The sequence below is a fragment of the Manis javanica genome, chromosome 8 (genome assembly GCF_040802235.1).
Source record: "Manis javanica isolate MJ-LG chromosome 8, MJ_LKY, whole genome shotgun sequence".
In the NCBI taxonomy this organism is placed as follows: domain Eukaryota; kingdom Metazoa; phylum Chordata; class Mammalia; order Pholidota; family Manidae; genus Manis; species Manis javanica.
Genome location: NC_133163.1, coordinates 12242121 through 12258006, shown reverse-complemented (window position 1 = coordinate 12258006; position 15886 = coordinate 12242121). Strand labels below are relative to the sequence as shown.

Genomic DNA, 15886 nt, shown 5'->3' with positions numbered 1-15886 from the left:
ACGCCAACACTTGTCTCTCCCTGGCTTTGCCTGTACTATCTCATCCACCCATACTCATGTCCTCTCCTCACCTTCTCTCACTCCTTCTTGCCACTCAGCCTGCTAAAATCCTCTTCAGACTTCAGTACCAAATGCCATCTTCTTTGTGGCAATGTAGCAGCGTATCTCCTGGGTTGAATTCATCTCTCCCTCTCTATGTTCCAGGTACTTTAACACTTACCGAATGTGCCCTGTATTTATGTTTCTGCCTCCCCAATAAAGTTAGGAAAATGTCTCATTTATCTTTATATTACAAAATGCCACAAATAAAGAAGACCTTAAATAAATGTTTGTTGAAGTCAAACAAAGCAAAACTCACAGTTGTGCTTTTCTGTTTCATCATAGAAACATCCTCTACAGCAACTCTTAATAAATTCTGTTGCCATCACATTCAATTTCCAATATCCAGCAATTGATACAGATTTTCAATTTCAATATTAATCTGTTGGTAGAATAAAAGACAAGTTAACATGATCCTGGTTAATGCCATTAGAATCACTAAATAAATGTGGCTTTCTAAGACATAATGAGGGCTCCAAAGCAAAAATGTTTAGAGGAAGACAGACTTTCTTGTTCTTATATGTAGGTTTGTATCCTAGATGCCTCATAAGTTATAAAAATGACATACTTAAATATTACTAAATGAGCTATCTCAATTATTTGATCTGAAAAAAAATAAAAAGAAAAACCCCATTCTCAGTTTTTTCACCTGGTATACCTAAGCTGATTCCCCAACAAAATTTGCATGAAATATGGCTCTCATAAAAAGTGTGGGAAAAATTTTACTTCCTTCAAATCAATTCTTTTGGGAATCCAAAGGCTTCTAATTGGGACCAATAAACAAATAACATCATTCCTTATTATTTAGTTTAATGCTTAATAGACTAACAAAAAATATAAAAAATATCACACACACACATACATACACACAAAGAAACCAGCTAACTAAACCACAAATAAGTCAAGAGTGGAAATAAACTTTTAAGTTTACCAGAAACATAAAATTGTGTAAGAACTTCAAGCCCAATTCCCCACCTTGGCCTCAATGACTTTATTCCAAATGTACTCTCTTCATTCATGCCTACTTAAACTCTGTACATTTTTCATGGGAAATTTTAAATGTATACACGAAGAGTAAGAATATTATAATAAAACCCCTGTCACCCACATTAAACAATCATCAACTCAAGGCCAACCTTAGTTCATCTCTACCTCCCCACTTACCCTGTTCCTTTGGATTATTTCAAAATAAATTCCAATCACACCATTTCATCCATAAACACTTAATTATCCCTGAAAGATGTGGCAGAGGACTCAGGACTTTATGTCAAAGGCACTGAAGTTAGATGACTAAAGATGGATTAATTTGAGCATCAAAACAAACAGTAACTGTAATGGATTATAGTAGCAAATATTTCTAAAAGATATTCAATTCTTAAACATTAACCATACTAGCATTACCACTACTAAAAAATTTAAGATAATCAACTACCCAGTCACTGTTCAAATTTCCTCCATGGTGTCAAATATTTTTTATAACCGCTTCCATCAAATCAAGATCAAAATCCAGATTGTTTCCAGTCTTTCGCTATTATTAATAGTGACACAGTAACTCTGTGCACACATATTTTCATATATTTTCCAGTATATATCTGTAAGATAGATTCTTAAGAGAGGATTACTGGGTCAAAAGGTAAATATATGTATAATTTTGTTTAGTATTGCTAAGTCCCTCTCTAAAGTTGTACCGTTTTGCATTGTATGAGACAACCTATTTCTGTAATCATCATGAGAAGAACTACTTCTGCTTTTCTGAGTTTTTCACTTTTGAAAAACAACTTTCATTTTTCTGAGTTGAGGCCTAGGCATTTTACATTATGACAACCCTGCTCACACCCAGAGTCTGGACATTTAGCTAAAAACCTGAGCTTAGGATTCCCAGCACAAGTTTCCACTTTGCTTTTTCTGGGGCGCCTTTCAAAATGACTTAAGAGTTAAACCAGTGAAAAGTGAGTGACCTCAGCCCCAACCATCTTATAAGTAATAGATGCTTGCTACCCTGCTCTCTAGCACCTGGGACAGAGGGACAGAGGACTGCCCTTCCCCGGCTCATTGAGCCACTTCCAACATCTGTAACAAATCTTGTGACTTTACCTCCTTAGTGTGGGTGCAGTGAAACTGCATCCTTAACCAAAAGGACCCTGGAGTTTTCACTTCCCTGAAGTAGAAGCTTGGAAGCTAAGGAGCTGTCTACTGACCCTGTGTGGGTGCCTTGTACCTTCTCATCAGCAGGTTATAATCCACATATTCTCAATTTAATTCACCAGCTCTGGCTTCTCAACACAGTCACCAACAAAGTATTCATCAAAATGCTGGGCTTCTGTCAATCTGATAGGAAAGAAATTGCACCTTGTGGTGTTTTAATGTGCATCGTTATACATGAGGCTGGGCACCTTTTCATATAAGGCTAATCTATATTTGTTTCTATGAACTCCTTCCTTATCTCTTGCCCATCTTTTCATAAAGCTATTAGTCCTTTGCCTCAGTTTTATTAGAGAATTTTCATATATTCTCTAAATATATTTTTAAAAATTTTATATATGTGAGATTAACACATTGTCCACAATATAAGTGGCAAACATTCTTTCAGTTTGTCATTATCTTTTTATTTTGAATGAGGTATTTTCTGCTATGCAGAGAAAGAGAATGCATGTGTATATATAAATACATACACACACAATTATACTTATCTACATTTTCCCTCTTTGCTTCTGGATTTAGAGTCACAGTAAAGGTTTCCCCATAAGTAGGTCATAAGATTTTACCTATACTTTCTTCTAATACTTAATATGGTGTTATTTTCTGTATTAAAACCCTGGTATATACAGTTATGAAAAATAATCCAATCCTATTTTTTCCCAATTGGCTATCTAGTATTATAAACACCATTTATTTAAAATTATATATTTTCTCCATTGATTTTAGGATGCTACATTTATTACAGACTAAATTCCTACATGCAATGGAGTTTATTTCTGTATTTTCTATTCTCTTCAATTCGCCTGTCTATTCCTGTACCAATACCACGTTTTGAGAGTTATAATGGCTTACAAGTTTTAATATCTAGCAGGGCTAGCCTCCTGTCTTTACTGTTCTTGCTAGCTATTCTTGCTTATCTGTTCTTTTAACAAACTCTATAATCTGTGTAGCCCCAGGAGGAAAAATCTGATGGTACTTTCAGTGGGATCATATTAAACTTATAAATTGTTTTAGGGAAAAGCTGACATCTTTAGGACGTTAATATTCCTACCCAGAACATTTGTTTAACTCCATGTTTGTATCTTTAGGAGTTTTCATAGTTTTTTCTCATGTAAATTCTGACTTTTCTTCTTAAGATATGCCTGAAAAATTAGTCTGGCTATCATAAATGGCATCTTTTTGCCATTATATCTTGTAACTGATTTCTGTTTTTAAAATGTATACGTTTTCAAGACCCCTTTTAAGCCCCTGTTTAGAGGATGCATTCCTTGACCATCTCCATATTAATTTCTCACCCCAATATCTACTGTATTTATTTTTTTAATTTTATATTTTTCTTGACATTTCATAATGCCTGTCCTATCTCCCTTGCTAGACTATAAACTTTTCAGAAACAATATTATATTCACTTTCTACTTAACACTCAGTACCCTGTATGATGTTGGAAATATAGTAGGAACTCAGCAAATACATAGTTGACAGATAAGGAAACAAAGTACAATAACTAGTTTATATAAAAACCCCTAACATATTCTCTAAACCACATTTTTGACCCAAGTCAGCTTGCACATACTTTACATTAATCATGAGGGGAATGTGGGAAGTCTGGTTAAAAATGATACTATTTCTGGAGAAAAGGTTCTCAAAATTGATGGCGCTGAGTCACCCAAAATGAATTGGGAACAATAGGGGATGGATGTAGAAAAGGAAACAAGTTTATATGAATAAGAAGAAGGCAGCCAGAATTGGCATGGCAAACTACTGGAGTAGAGAGGTGCAGACACAGAGAACTACAGACATCAGCAGAGGGTCCCACTCGAGTATTCAGCAGACAAGTCAGAGCATGCATGCAAGGAAAATACACATGACTGGGGGAAGACCACCAGAAAAGGTTACAAAAACCATAACTGACACTCACCAAGGTCAGTGCCTGTCCCCACCAAACAACCTGGAAAAACCTCATAATTCACAGGGGGTTTTGGGTACAGTACTCAGAAGGAACTTGCCTCAGTGGTGAGGAATAAATAGTCCTAAACACTAGTCTGCTTCCACCAAACAAATCTTAAAAGCATGACCCAAAAGGATCAAATTATTTCTAAGAAACTTAACTATGTCCCAAAGCAAAAAATATTTATAGAAATCTATAAATATCCAGTAGACAAGGTAAAATTCACAATATCTGACAGCAAATAAAAAATTACCAGACATGCAAAGTAAAAAAAAAAAAAAAAACACAAATGAGGGAAAAAAAACCAAAGAGCGGGAACCAACCCAGAAATAATAAAACAATTCTGATTCTATATGTTACATAGAGATATGGAAGATATTAAAAAAAAAAGAAAAAGACCCAAGCTCAACTACTAATGATGAAAATTAGTGTCTGAGTTAGAAAATACACTGGATAGGATTGATAGACTGCATATTACAAAAGAAAAGATTAATAAACATAAAGATACAGTATGAGAAACTATTCAAAATGAAACACAAAGAAAAAAACCAATGTAAACAGCATTTGTAAACCATGTGACAATTTCAAACAAAACAATATACATGTATTGAAGCCCATAAAGGAGATGGGGGGAGGAAGTAAAAATATTTGAAGAAATAATAACCCAAATTTTCCAAATTTGGTAACTGCAAGCCACAGATCTAAAAGCCACAACAAACACTAAGCACAGGAAGTATGAAGTATGCCAAAGTATATCATAGTAACACGGCTTAAAATCAATGGTGAAAAGGAAATCTTTTTTAAAAGCAGCTAGAGAAAAAAAGACATGTTATATACACAGGAATAAAGATAACAACAGCATAGTTCTCACTGGAAACAATGCAAGAAAGAAAATAATGGAGCAAAAGGAAAAAAAAAGTACTGAAAAAAAACCCCTGTAAATGTAGATTTTTACACCTGGAGAAAAATTTTTCCAAAAGGGAGGTGACAAAATGACTTAAAAGATAGCACAACCAGCAAATCCACACCACAGGAAGTGTTCAAGAACATTCTTCCAGCAGAAGAGTGCTACCAGATGGAACATGGATCTACACAAGGAATGAAGAGCTATATATATGATATACATAAGATACATACATATATATATATATATATGATTTTAGTATTATTAAATCTCTTAAAATATTATACAGATACTTAGACAAATGATAACATAGTAATGTGGGGTTTACAGCGTATGCAGAAGTAAAATGCTTACTATTAAGAGAAAAGGCCAGCAGGGAGAAATAAATATATTCTGTTGTAAGGGTCTTATACTAAATGTGATGTAGTACAATGCCATTTGAAAGTAGACTACAAAGTTATAGACATGTACTATAAACCCTAAATCAACCACCAGAAACAGAAAACAGAGGTATAGCTAGGAAGCCAACAAAGGAGATCAAATGGAATCACACCAAAAAAAAAAAAAACTCTATTAAAATAAAGCAGGAGACGTGGATGAAGAATAGATGGCATGAATAAAAAAACACCAAAATTATCAATTTAAACCTAACTATATCAATAATCAATTAAGCATAAATACTCTATATCTTCCAATTAAAAGGCAAAGATTGTTAAATTGGCTAAAAAAGCATGACCCAAGTTTACAATGCTTACAAGAAAAACACCTTAACTATAAAGATACAAAATAAGGTAAAAGGATGAATATCTCTCAAAACTACACAAAAATCCTCAACAAACTACAAAACCAAGTCCAACAACACACAAAAAGAATTATACATCATAACCAGATGAGACTTATCCCAAGATTGCAAGGTTAGTTTAATATCTGAAAATCAATTCATGCAATACATCATAGAATGAGACAAACACTACATGATCATCTCAATAAATACAAAAAAAAGAAAAATTCAACACTCATTCATGATTTAAAAAAAGCTGAGCAAAGTAGGAATAGAAGAAAATTTTCTTAACATAATAGAGAGTATCTATGAAAAACCTACAGCTAACATCACAGTAACTGCTAAAAGACTGAACACTTTTTCTCCAAGCCCAGGTAAAAGACAAGAATGTCAACTCTCACCACTTCTACTCAACAATGTACTGGAGATTCTAGCCAGGGAAATTAGGCTAGAAAGATATAAAAGATATCCATATTGTAAATAGAGAAGTAAAACTCTTATGTACAGACACCATGGGATGGTCTTGTAAATAAAAATAGCCAACAGAATCCACTAAAAAATTACTAGAAGTAATGAACAAGTTGAGTATGGTTGCAGGATATAAAGTCAATACACAAAAATCAGTTGCATTTCTACACACTAACAATGTGCAGTCTAAAAATGAAATTAAGAAATCCATTCCATTCATAATAGCCAAAAAAAATCCCTAAAATACTTAGGAATATTTTAACAAAAGAAGCATAAAAACCTGTACACTGAAAACTATAAAACATTATTAAAAGATATTAAAGAAGACTTCAATAAGAAGATACACAGATGTCCATGATAAAATAATCAATGTCACTAATCATAAGGGAAATGCAAATCAAAACCACAATGAGATATCACCTTACACCAGTCAGAATGGCTAATATCAACAGCACAAGAAATAACAAGTATTATCAAGGAGGTAGAGAAAAGGGAACCCTCATATCACTGGTGGGATTGTACATTGGTGCAGCCACCATAGAAAACAGTACATAGGTTTTTTAAAAAATTAAAAACAGAAATACCATATGACCCATCAATTCCACTTACAGGAATTTACCTGAAAATAAAATCATTAATCCAAAAAGATATATGTACTCCTATGTTTATTGCAGCATTATTTACAACAGCCAAGATATGGAAGCAACCTAAATGTCCACTGATAGATGAATGGATAAATAATATGTCATTTATACAAATAATGGAATATTACTCAGCCACAAAAGAATCTTGCCATCTGCAAAGACATTGATGGACTGAGATGGTATTATGCTAAGTCAGTAAGTCAGAGAAAGAGAACTACCATACGATTTCACTTACATGTGGAATCTAAAAAACAAAACAAATGAACAACAAAAAAAGCCAGAAATAGACTCATAAACAACTGGAGGTTGATGTAGGAGAAAGGCTAGGGGGATAGGAGAAATAGGTCAATTAGATTAAGAAGTACAAACATCCAATTATAAAATACATTAGTCATAGGGATGAAAGTGCAGAATAGGAAATATTGTCAATAGTATTGTGGCATTTTTGTATGTTGACAGCAACTACACTTATCATGGTGAGCATTTAGTAATGTATATAGTTGTTGAATCACTATGTTGTATACCTGGAACCAATATAATATTGCATATCACTATATTTCAATTAAAATTAAATAAAATATACCCATGGCTCCCTAGATTTATCTTTTCCTAGTTTCAGTCCTAGTCCCAAGCATTTATCCATGACAAACAAAATCAAAGGTCTACAAAAAGACTTGTACCAGAATGGGTTTTAGCAGTTTTATTCATAATAGCCAAAAGCTGTTAACAGCCAACACGGACTTCAATAGGAAAATGGAGAAACTGATAACATTCATTATAATGGAATGAACTATAGACACATGCAACAATGCTGATGAATCTAAAAATAGTCTTCAGAGTAAGCAGTCTTACACAAAAGAGTATATCTGTCTGATTCCATTGTATGAAATTCTAGACAGGCAAATTAAAGCTATGATAGGAAAAAAAAAAAAAAACCCAGAACGGTGTTTGCCCAGGAGGCAGAGACAGGGATTGACAGGGGAGGGGCATGAGGATGTTTAGGTTCATGCATTTGTCAAAACCCAAAGGAAAAAAAAAAAACTAACTCAAAATTGATCACAAATATGTAAGAGCTAAAAGTGTAAAATTCCCAGAAGAAACCACAGAAGCAATTCTTTGCATGGTTAAGCAATGATTTCTTAGATATGACACCAAAAACACAATTTTTAAAAATTGATATATTAGACTTAATCAAAATTAAAAACTTTGTGTTTCAAAAGACACCATTAAGAAAGTGAAAAGGCAGAGAATGGGAGAAAATACTTGCAAACCATAAATCCAATAAGGCTTAGATTCAGATTATGTAAAAAACTATTACAACTCAAAAAGAAAAAGAACACTATTTTTAAAAAGGCAAAGGAACTGAACAGACATTTCTCCAAAGAAATATACAAGTGGCCAAAAAAACAGAAAACACGTTTTACACTGTTGGTCATTTGGGAAATGCAAATTAAAATTATAATGGGAAAACACTACACTCTTACTAGAGAGGATAAAATTGCAAAGACTGGACATTTCAAGAGTTTTCAAGCATGTGGAACAATCGGAACTCTCATATTCAACAGGTGGGAATATAAAATGGTTTAGCAGTTTCTGAAGTTAAACATATAGCTACAATATGATCAGGACATTACATTCCTAGGTTTCCTCAAGAAAAAATAAGAGAAATATAAGTCATATGTCCAGACAAAGACTTGTACACAGGTGTTCACAGCAGCTCTAATTGAAATAGCCAAAAACTGGAAACTATCAAATGTCTATCAACAGAAGAATAAATAATTGTGGTATATCTGTACAATGGGATACTATTTAGCAATAAAGGACTAACCAATCTGTTATTAATATCTTTCCACTAGTACTAGATTTTCTAGTAATGAAAAATTCTTATTATCTCTTTAAATATTGATTTTGCCTGTTCCTTATTTCTTTTCTTTAAGGAAGTCAATTTATTAGACTTTCTCACTGTAACTTAATCATTCTGATCATTCTAATTTCCATGTCTCAATCTTTTTTATAGTTTGCCTTCCAGTTTCTTTGAGCTATTTTCTGAGTTATTTATTCAGATCTATACTCCAGTTTATTAATTCTCTCTTGGGGTCTGCTAATTGCCTAATCTGTGGTTTAACTCAACAAATGAATTTTAAGTTTGTATTACTGTATTTCTCACTAATAGAAATTATATTAAGTTCTTTTTTCCAACCAGCTATCTATGTCACTTATAAGACTCCTGTTCCCTACATATATTTTCAAGCTTGTCTTTAATTTAAATATAGCCAATCATATTTATTATAATTATCTATGACTGGTAATTCCAAAATATAAGCTTTTGTAAGTTTACTTCTAATAATCTATTATTTCTGCTGATTTTTGCCTAGGTTTTCTTATTGCCTTGTGAACCTGGTTATCTTTGACAAATTATTCATTGGCCTCTAAACTTTAATAGTAGGACTTTTTTAAGCCAAATATGAAATATATTTCTACAGAGAATATTTGCATTTGTTTACCATATCAATTTAAATTCATACTTTGACATATAACCTAATTTAAAACTGGGAAAAGAATGTGAATAGACATTTCTCCAAAGAATAGAGAAATGGCCAATAAAACATGAAAGGTGCTTAAAATTATAATTTACTAGGGAAATGCATATCAAAATCATAAGATACCACTTCACACATGCTAGGATAGCAATGATAAAAGACAAAATAAGTGTTAGCAAAGACACAGAGAAACTGGAACCCTCATACATCATTGGTAGGAATGAAAAATGGTACAGCTGCTTTGGAAAACAGTTTGGCAGTTTCTCAAAAACTTAAACACAAAACTACTTTATGACCCAGGAGTTCTACTCAAAGGTAAATATAACTATGAAAATGGAAAATATATTTCCACACAAAACTTGTACACAAATATTCATAGCAGCATTATTTGTAACAGCAATAAAGTGGATACAACTCAAATGTCCATCAACTAATGAATGGAAAAATGAAACTGGTATATCTATACTATGGAATACTATTCAGCCATTAAAAGGAATGAAGTACTGATTCATGCTACAACATGAATAAACCTTGAAAACATTATGCTAAGTAAAAGAAGCAAGAGACAGAAGAACACGTATTGTATGCTTTCATTCATACAATATGAATAAACAAATAAATGAACAAATCCATATGGACAGAAAGTAGATTGTGATTGCCAGGGGTTGGAGAAAAAGGAGAAATGAGGAATGATGGCTAACAGGTACAAGGTTTCTTTCGGGGGAAGGGGGTGATAAAATGTTGTAGAATTAGATAATGACAATGGTTGCACAATTCTGTGAATATATGAAAAATCACTGAATTGTACACATTAAAAGAGTGAATTTTATGGTATGTGAATTATATCTAAAGGGAAAAAAAAGGATTTAAAAAATCCACATCTTGAAATATTTTACACCACCACAGTGTCATGAATGTCCCCCACAGTCTGGTGGTTATGACTTCCCAAGGACAGGTTTTTTCCCCTGTTCTATTTGGCATCAAGGCATCTTTCCTTACAGATCCTTGAAGGAGACAGAGTGAGTTTTCATCCTTTTCATGACATCAAAAACTTGGGAATCCCAGAATTATGGGCAGAGAACCTCTTGTTAGCTTATGCTGAATGAGCCTTGAATGCCTCCCATCCAACAAATCCACCAAGTTCTTATTCAAATCCAACCAAGTTCCGCAATTTAGCAGCAAATATCCTCAGAGCAAAAAGGACATATGGGCTCCTTTAGTTTCCCAGCTTTCAGCTTTCTCTTAGATTTTGGAATATTAATTCCTCAGAACTTAAAAAAATTTCTAACACAGCATTCTTAGCTATTTTCAGTGTGAAGGCTTTTCTAAATAACTATATTCCATAAATGAAAATTCTGTATTTACTTCTCAAGTTAAAATTAGCCCAAGTGAGTTAGGACAGGATTTGCAAAAACTAAAGATAGGCTGATCGAGTCTACATTAAAGTAGCTTCAGTATTACTTGTGACCTTGGGTGACTACATATTTAGGACTTAAATAACATATACCACAATGAAAAGTTTACTTTAGGAAAAAATTAAACATTAATTTGAAAGGGAGTCCAGTTTTAGAAGCATAGGTGGGTGACTTACTCTCTTAGGTATCGAGGCTCATTATACAACTAAAGTAAATAAGATGGCAGCAAGGGTACACAAAGAGGCCAAGGAAAGAATAGCCGAGAAACATATGTAGACATATTTGGAAACTTAACATATGATACTTCCAAGTTACTGGGAGGAAAAACAGAATATTTAATATTCTGATTACCCATAAGAAAAACTGATTACCCACAGAGAAAAAAAAAATGAAACAACTCTGACTTCACACCGCACAAAAATCAATTTCAATTTCACACAGATTAAGAACATAAATGTGAAAGGCAACATTTTAAACCTTTTAGAAGAAAATATCAGACTATAGGATCTCAGGGAAAGATTTGTTAAACAAGATGACAAAAGTACAAACCACAAGGTAAAAGTTGATATATTCAACTATATTAAGCTAAAGAATGTATCCAAAAACCACTATAAAGAAAGTAAAAGACAAGCTACCTACTGGAAAAAACTTATTTGCCCCATGCATAACTGACATGGGATTATTACCCAGAACATAACATATATATAAACAAACCTAAAAATCAATTTTTAAAAGACAAAAATATTTTTTAAAAAGGCAAAAGACACATTCTATAGAAAAGGATACATGAAAGTTTCAACATTATCAGTAATTAAGGAAACATAAACTAAACCCCCAGTAGGGTACCATTTTTTAACCCATCAGATTGTTGAAAAGAAAAAATTCAAATAATTGAAGATGCTGTACAAATGTCTCAAATGTTGTTGAGAGAGAGAACAAATCAAACACTTCACACACTGCTTATGAGAGTATAAACTGGTACAACCACTTTAGAAATAATTCAGTATTATCTAGCAAAACTGAAGATCCACAACTCTACTCCTACACAAAAAACCCTAGGAAATTCTTGCACGTAGACACAAAGAGACATGGATTAGAATGGTCATGACAAAAGTTTTAATGGGAAAAAGTAAAAATTAAATTAATAAGAAGACTGAAACACCTCCAAATATCTATTAACAGGAAGATGGATAAACAGTGATAAAGTCATACAATGAATATCATACAGCAATAAAAACTGAACTAAAACACATCAACATAGATGTCTCATAAATATAATGTGCCAAAAAAGTCATGGAATAGACTAAATCAAACAATATTTTATAAATACATACATATAATAAAACTATACAGAAAATCAAGGAGGGTGGAAAGAGAAAGACACAACAAGGGAAAAAGAAGCAATCAGGACTTCAAAAATATTGATTATGTATCATTTCTATAGCATGATATGGGCACAGGAGTTTACTTGTATTCTGGTTGTGGAGGAAAAAATGGAAAATACAGAAAACTGTATTAAGGAAATAAAAATTATCAATAATCCCATCACCCAGAGATAACTACAGTATCGGAAAAAATAAATGTGTGCTTTCTTCTGCTATTTTTATTTACTTTTTTAACAGCTTTATTGAGGTACTAACTTACAGTAAACTGCACATATTTAAAATGTACAATTACATTAGTCAGACACAGGTATACACTGGTGAAAGCATGAAAGCATCTTTACAATCAAGAAAGCGACTACATCCATTATTCCCAAAAGTTTCCTCATTCCCTTTTTGATCCATCCCTCCTTCCTTTCTCTTATTTCCATCCTTAACCTGTTTTCTGTCACTTTAGGCTAGTTTGAATTTTCTAAAATTTTTTCAGGTAGAGTTTGGGGATAGATTACGGATACGTTTCACTTTGCGGATACTCGCAGGAAGTTTTTTCCAAAATGTTAGCACTAATTTACACTTTCATGAGCAGAGCATGAGAGTTCCAGGTGCTCCACATACTCATCAACAGGATGATTGTTGGCCTTTTTTCATTTTAACCATTCTTTTCATATTCCCAAGGAAAATGCATATACAACTACTTGTCTGAACAACAAAACATTAAATTTTCAGTGAGGATGGAAGTGAAACTCACTATAAAGAACTTTTCATCAAAGAGCATTTTTCCCTTTAATGTATAATAATTGAAGCAAAGGCCCTGACTGATGTATGCAACATGGATTCTGATTTAGTCAAAATATCTGGTTTCCATGTAAGATTTTTATAAGAGTCACTGAGTTGTACATGAAAGAATCACATGACTTAAAAGAAAGTTGGGCGTATCAAAGTGCTGAAACTCAAATGAAATACAATCCAACAGTTTGTTAAAGTGTGACTCTAACACTGGTAAAACCTCAACTGAACAAAGCAAAGTACCACTAAAAAAAGTGTTCATAATTTGAATGGGGGGTAGATGAAATACTTTCTTATAAATAGTTCTATTCAATATGCTCAGCCAAGTGCTCTCAGCTTCTGCTACTTAACCATGAGAGAGGAACAAAGCTGTGAGATGCACTGTCACATAAAGGTATTCCGGTGTCACATTCTTTCCAATCCGACTGTAAACTTCCCTCTACCACCCTGTCACTTCTGATCTTTGTTTTCTCAAAATAAGGATCTTACACTATCTTTATTTCTTCATCCTCTATTTGCTCCTCAAACTCCTTCAAATTTGGCTTCCAACCTTATCATTCTACTTAAATTACGTTTGCTGACCCCCTCCCCCCTCCAAACTACCAAAGCCAATAGGCACTTAAACCAGCTGCTACCTTCCTGATCCCTCTGATTCACTGACTCTCTCACAGATTACTCTCCTCATTAAAAATGCTTCCTCTCGTGACTTCTCTTACACCACTACCTACTACAGTCTTCCTGTCTTTCCTCAATCTCCATGGCTCTCTCCCTTCACTTAAACAGGGGTGTTTCCCAGGGCTCGTCTTCCTCTCTTCTTACTCCATTTACTTAAAATGATTTCTTCCACTCTCCCAGGACTACCTACCACAAATGCACGGATACTTCCAACATCTACAATTCTGATCCTGATTTCAGAAAATCCCTACACCAATATATCTCACTGCCAACCAGACAGCTCTTGCCAGATGTCCTACAAGAATCTCAAACTCTGCTCCCAACTTGAATTAGTCTCTCAATTTGTTAGTTTCATTCGTGAATACACATTTGTAATTCAAGTGGATCCAATAAAACACAAGATGCTTTAAAAACTTTTTTCTTGAAGGGTTAAAAAAAAGAGCAAATTTTTTTGAAATATTTTTCCTCCAGTTATGAAGGCAACTCATAATCATTAGCAAAACCTGCAATATACAAAAGAGATAAAGAGCAAATCTTGAATTCCAGCACAAAAAGGCAAGCAGTATTAACATTTCCTTCCAGAAAAAAGCCACTTTTAACCATGATAAAGTTACATATCAAAGTATTACTGGTAAACAGGGGGTGTTAACTCTCAATATTTTACAGTTTTTTTACAGTATTGATCAGGAAAAACAGAACTTGACTAAGTGCCTACTTGCAGTGGGAATCAGAATACTTTAAATACAAAAGCAATCCTTTTACACGTTATACTTTAAATATTCTAAAGGAATATTCAACCATGTTTCTGGCTTGGCACCTATCATACCTATACCTGAACGTCCATCTGTGTGCAATATACCCCAACTCATCCGTAATAATTTCCTTTATTTATTTAAAGAAAACCACACAAGCAAGCAAGCAAACAAAAATCTAGCTGGGTAGATAGTGTTTTGCAAAAACCACAGGTGATATTTTAACATCCCTTTCGCTGCTTCTCATTTTCCGGAACGTCACAGATAAAAACGCGACGCTAACCTGTTCTCATCAGACTCTCCAATTAAAGGAAGTAGCTACCCTCTTGCCCCAAAGCCCGCCAGCGCCGGTCGTCGCAGCGCGCGCCCAGAACAGGGGACGGGGCCGCGGGTCCCACGCAGCGGCCCCGCGAACCCGCGCAGGGCGGGGGCCGGCGTCGCCCCAGCGCCCACCCCGCCCCACAGAGCGAACCACGGCCCTCCGGGCCGCGGTGATGGCAGCTGTCCGGGGGCCCTAACCTACCTCCTTCCTTCGGGCCTCCCGGGAGCGGGCGACGCCGAGGGGACTGGGAATAGCCCCCGTGCCCCCGACAGTTGTAATAAAAGTTAAAGGATACAACAACAACAACAAAAAACCCCACACACGCGGAACAGTTGCTCCACATCCAGCGCCGCGAGGCTGGCGGCGAGGGGGCTTCTCTGCGGAAGCCGGGGGCGCTCTCCCGCCCCACACGCAAACCCCGCGAGCCCGACGCGGGACGGCAGCGCAGCGGCCCCGGGAGGCCCGTCCCCCGACGGCGCACCTGACCCCGCCAGCGCCCTCCGGGCCCCGCGGTCCTGCGCGGGGTCTCCGCGCATGACTTGCAGGGCGCCCCGGCCTCACACAGCTGAGATGGCACCCCGCGGCCAGTTACCTGCTCCAGGCAGTGGGCGCTCTGCCGTCGTGCGCGGCCGCGCCGCACCTCCCCAGGTCCGTCCCGCCGCACATCTGCCCCGCCCCTCGGGAGGTGCGCGCCGAGGGCCGCGGTGGGCGGGGCCGTCCGCCCGCTTACCTGAGCGCGTTGCGCCTGCGCCTGCGCCCTCCACTCGCCTCCTTGCCTTTCCAAGCCTTTGCATTCAGCTGGTCCGTGTGGAAGTCGAGCATGGAGCCAGGCAGAACTTGGAGTGTGTTGAGAGATCAGAAGGGAGGTTAAAAAGTAGAAGGAGTATGGAGAGAAAGCTATTGGCCTGATGAACCTCTTTGAATAGGGAATGAAGGGGCAGTCTCTCTTGCAAGAGATATTGCTGCACCTT

At 35.6% G+C, this 15886-nt stretch overlaps 1 protein-coding gene across 4 annotated transcripts in view; it reads right to left on the bottom strand.

Moving 5' to 3' along the window:
• Nucleotides 1-15575, bottom strand: part of TC2N (tandem C2 domains, nuclear) — a 59213-nt gene extending 43638 nt beyond the window's left edge. Inside the window, exons 1-2 of one of the 4 annotated variants that reach the window (XM_036991693.2) lie at nucleotides 15508-15575; nucleotides 359-481 (exon numbers count right to left, since the gene is read on the bottom strand). In XM_036991693.2, coding sequence (XP_036847588.2) covers nucleotides 359-425 — 67 coding nt within the window. In that variant the 5' untranslated portion in view covers nucleotides 426-481; nucleotides 15508-15575. Of the gene's footprint in view, nucleotides 1-358; nucleotides 482-15116; nucleotides 15139-15238; nucleotides 15260-15396 lie in introns of those variants that run through there. The other 3 variants (XM_036991694.2, XM_036991695.2, XM_036991696.2) reach the window with 3 other exon arrangements.
• Between the last annotated feature and the right edge of the window lie 311 nt (nucleotides 15576-15886).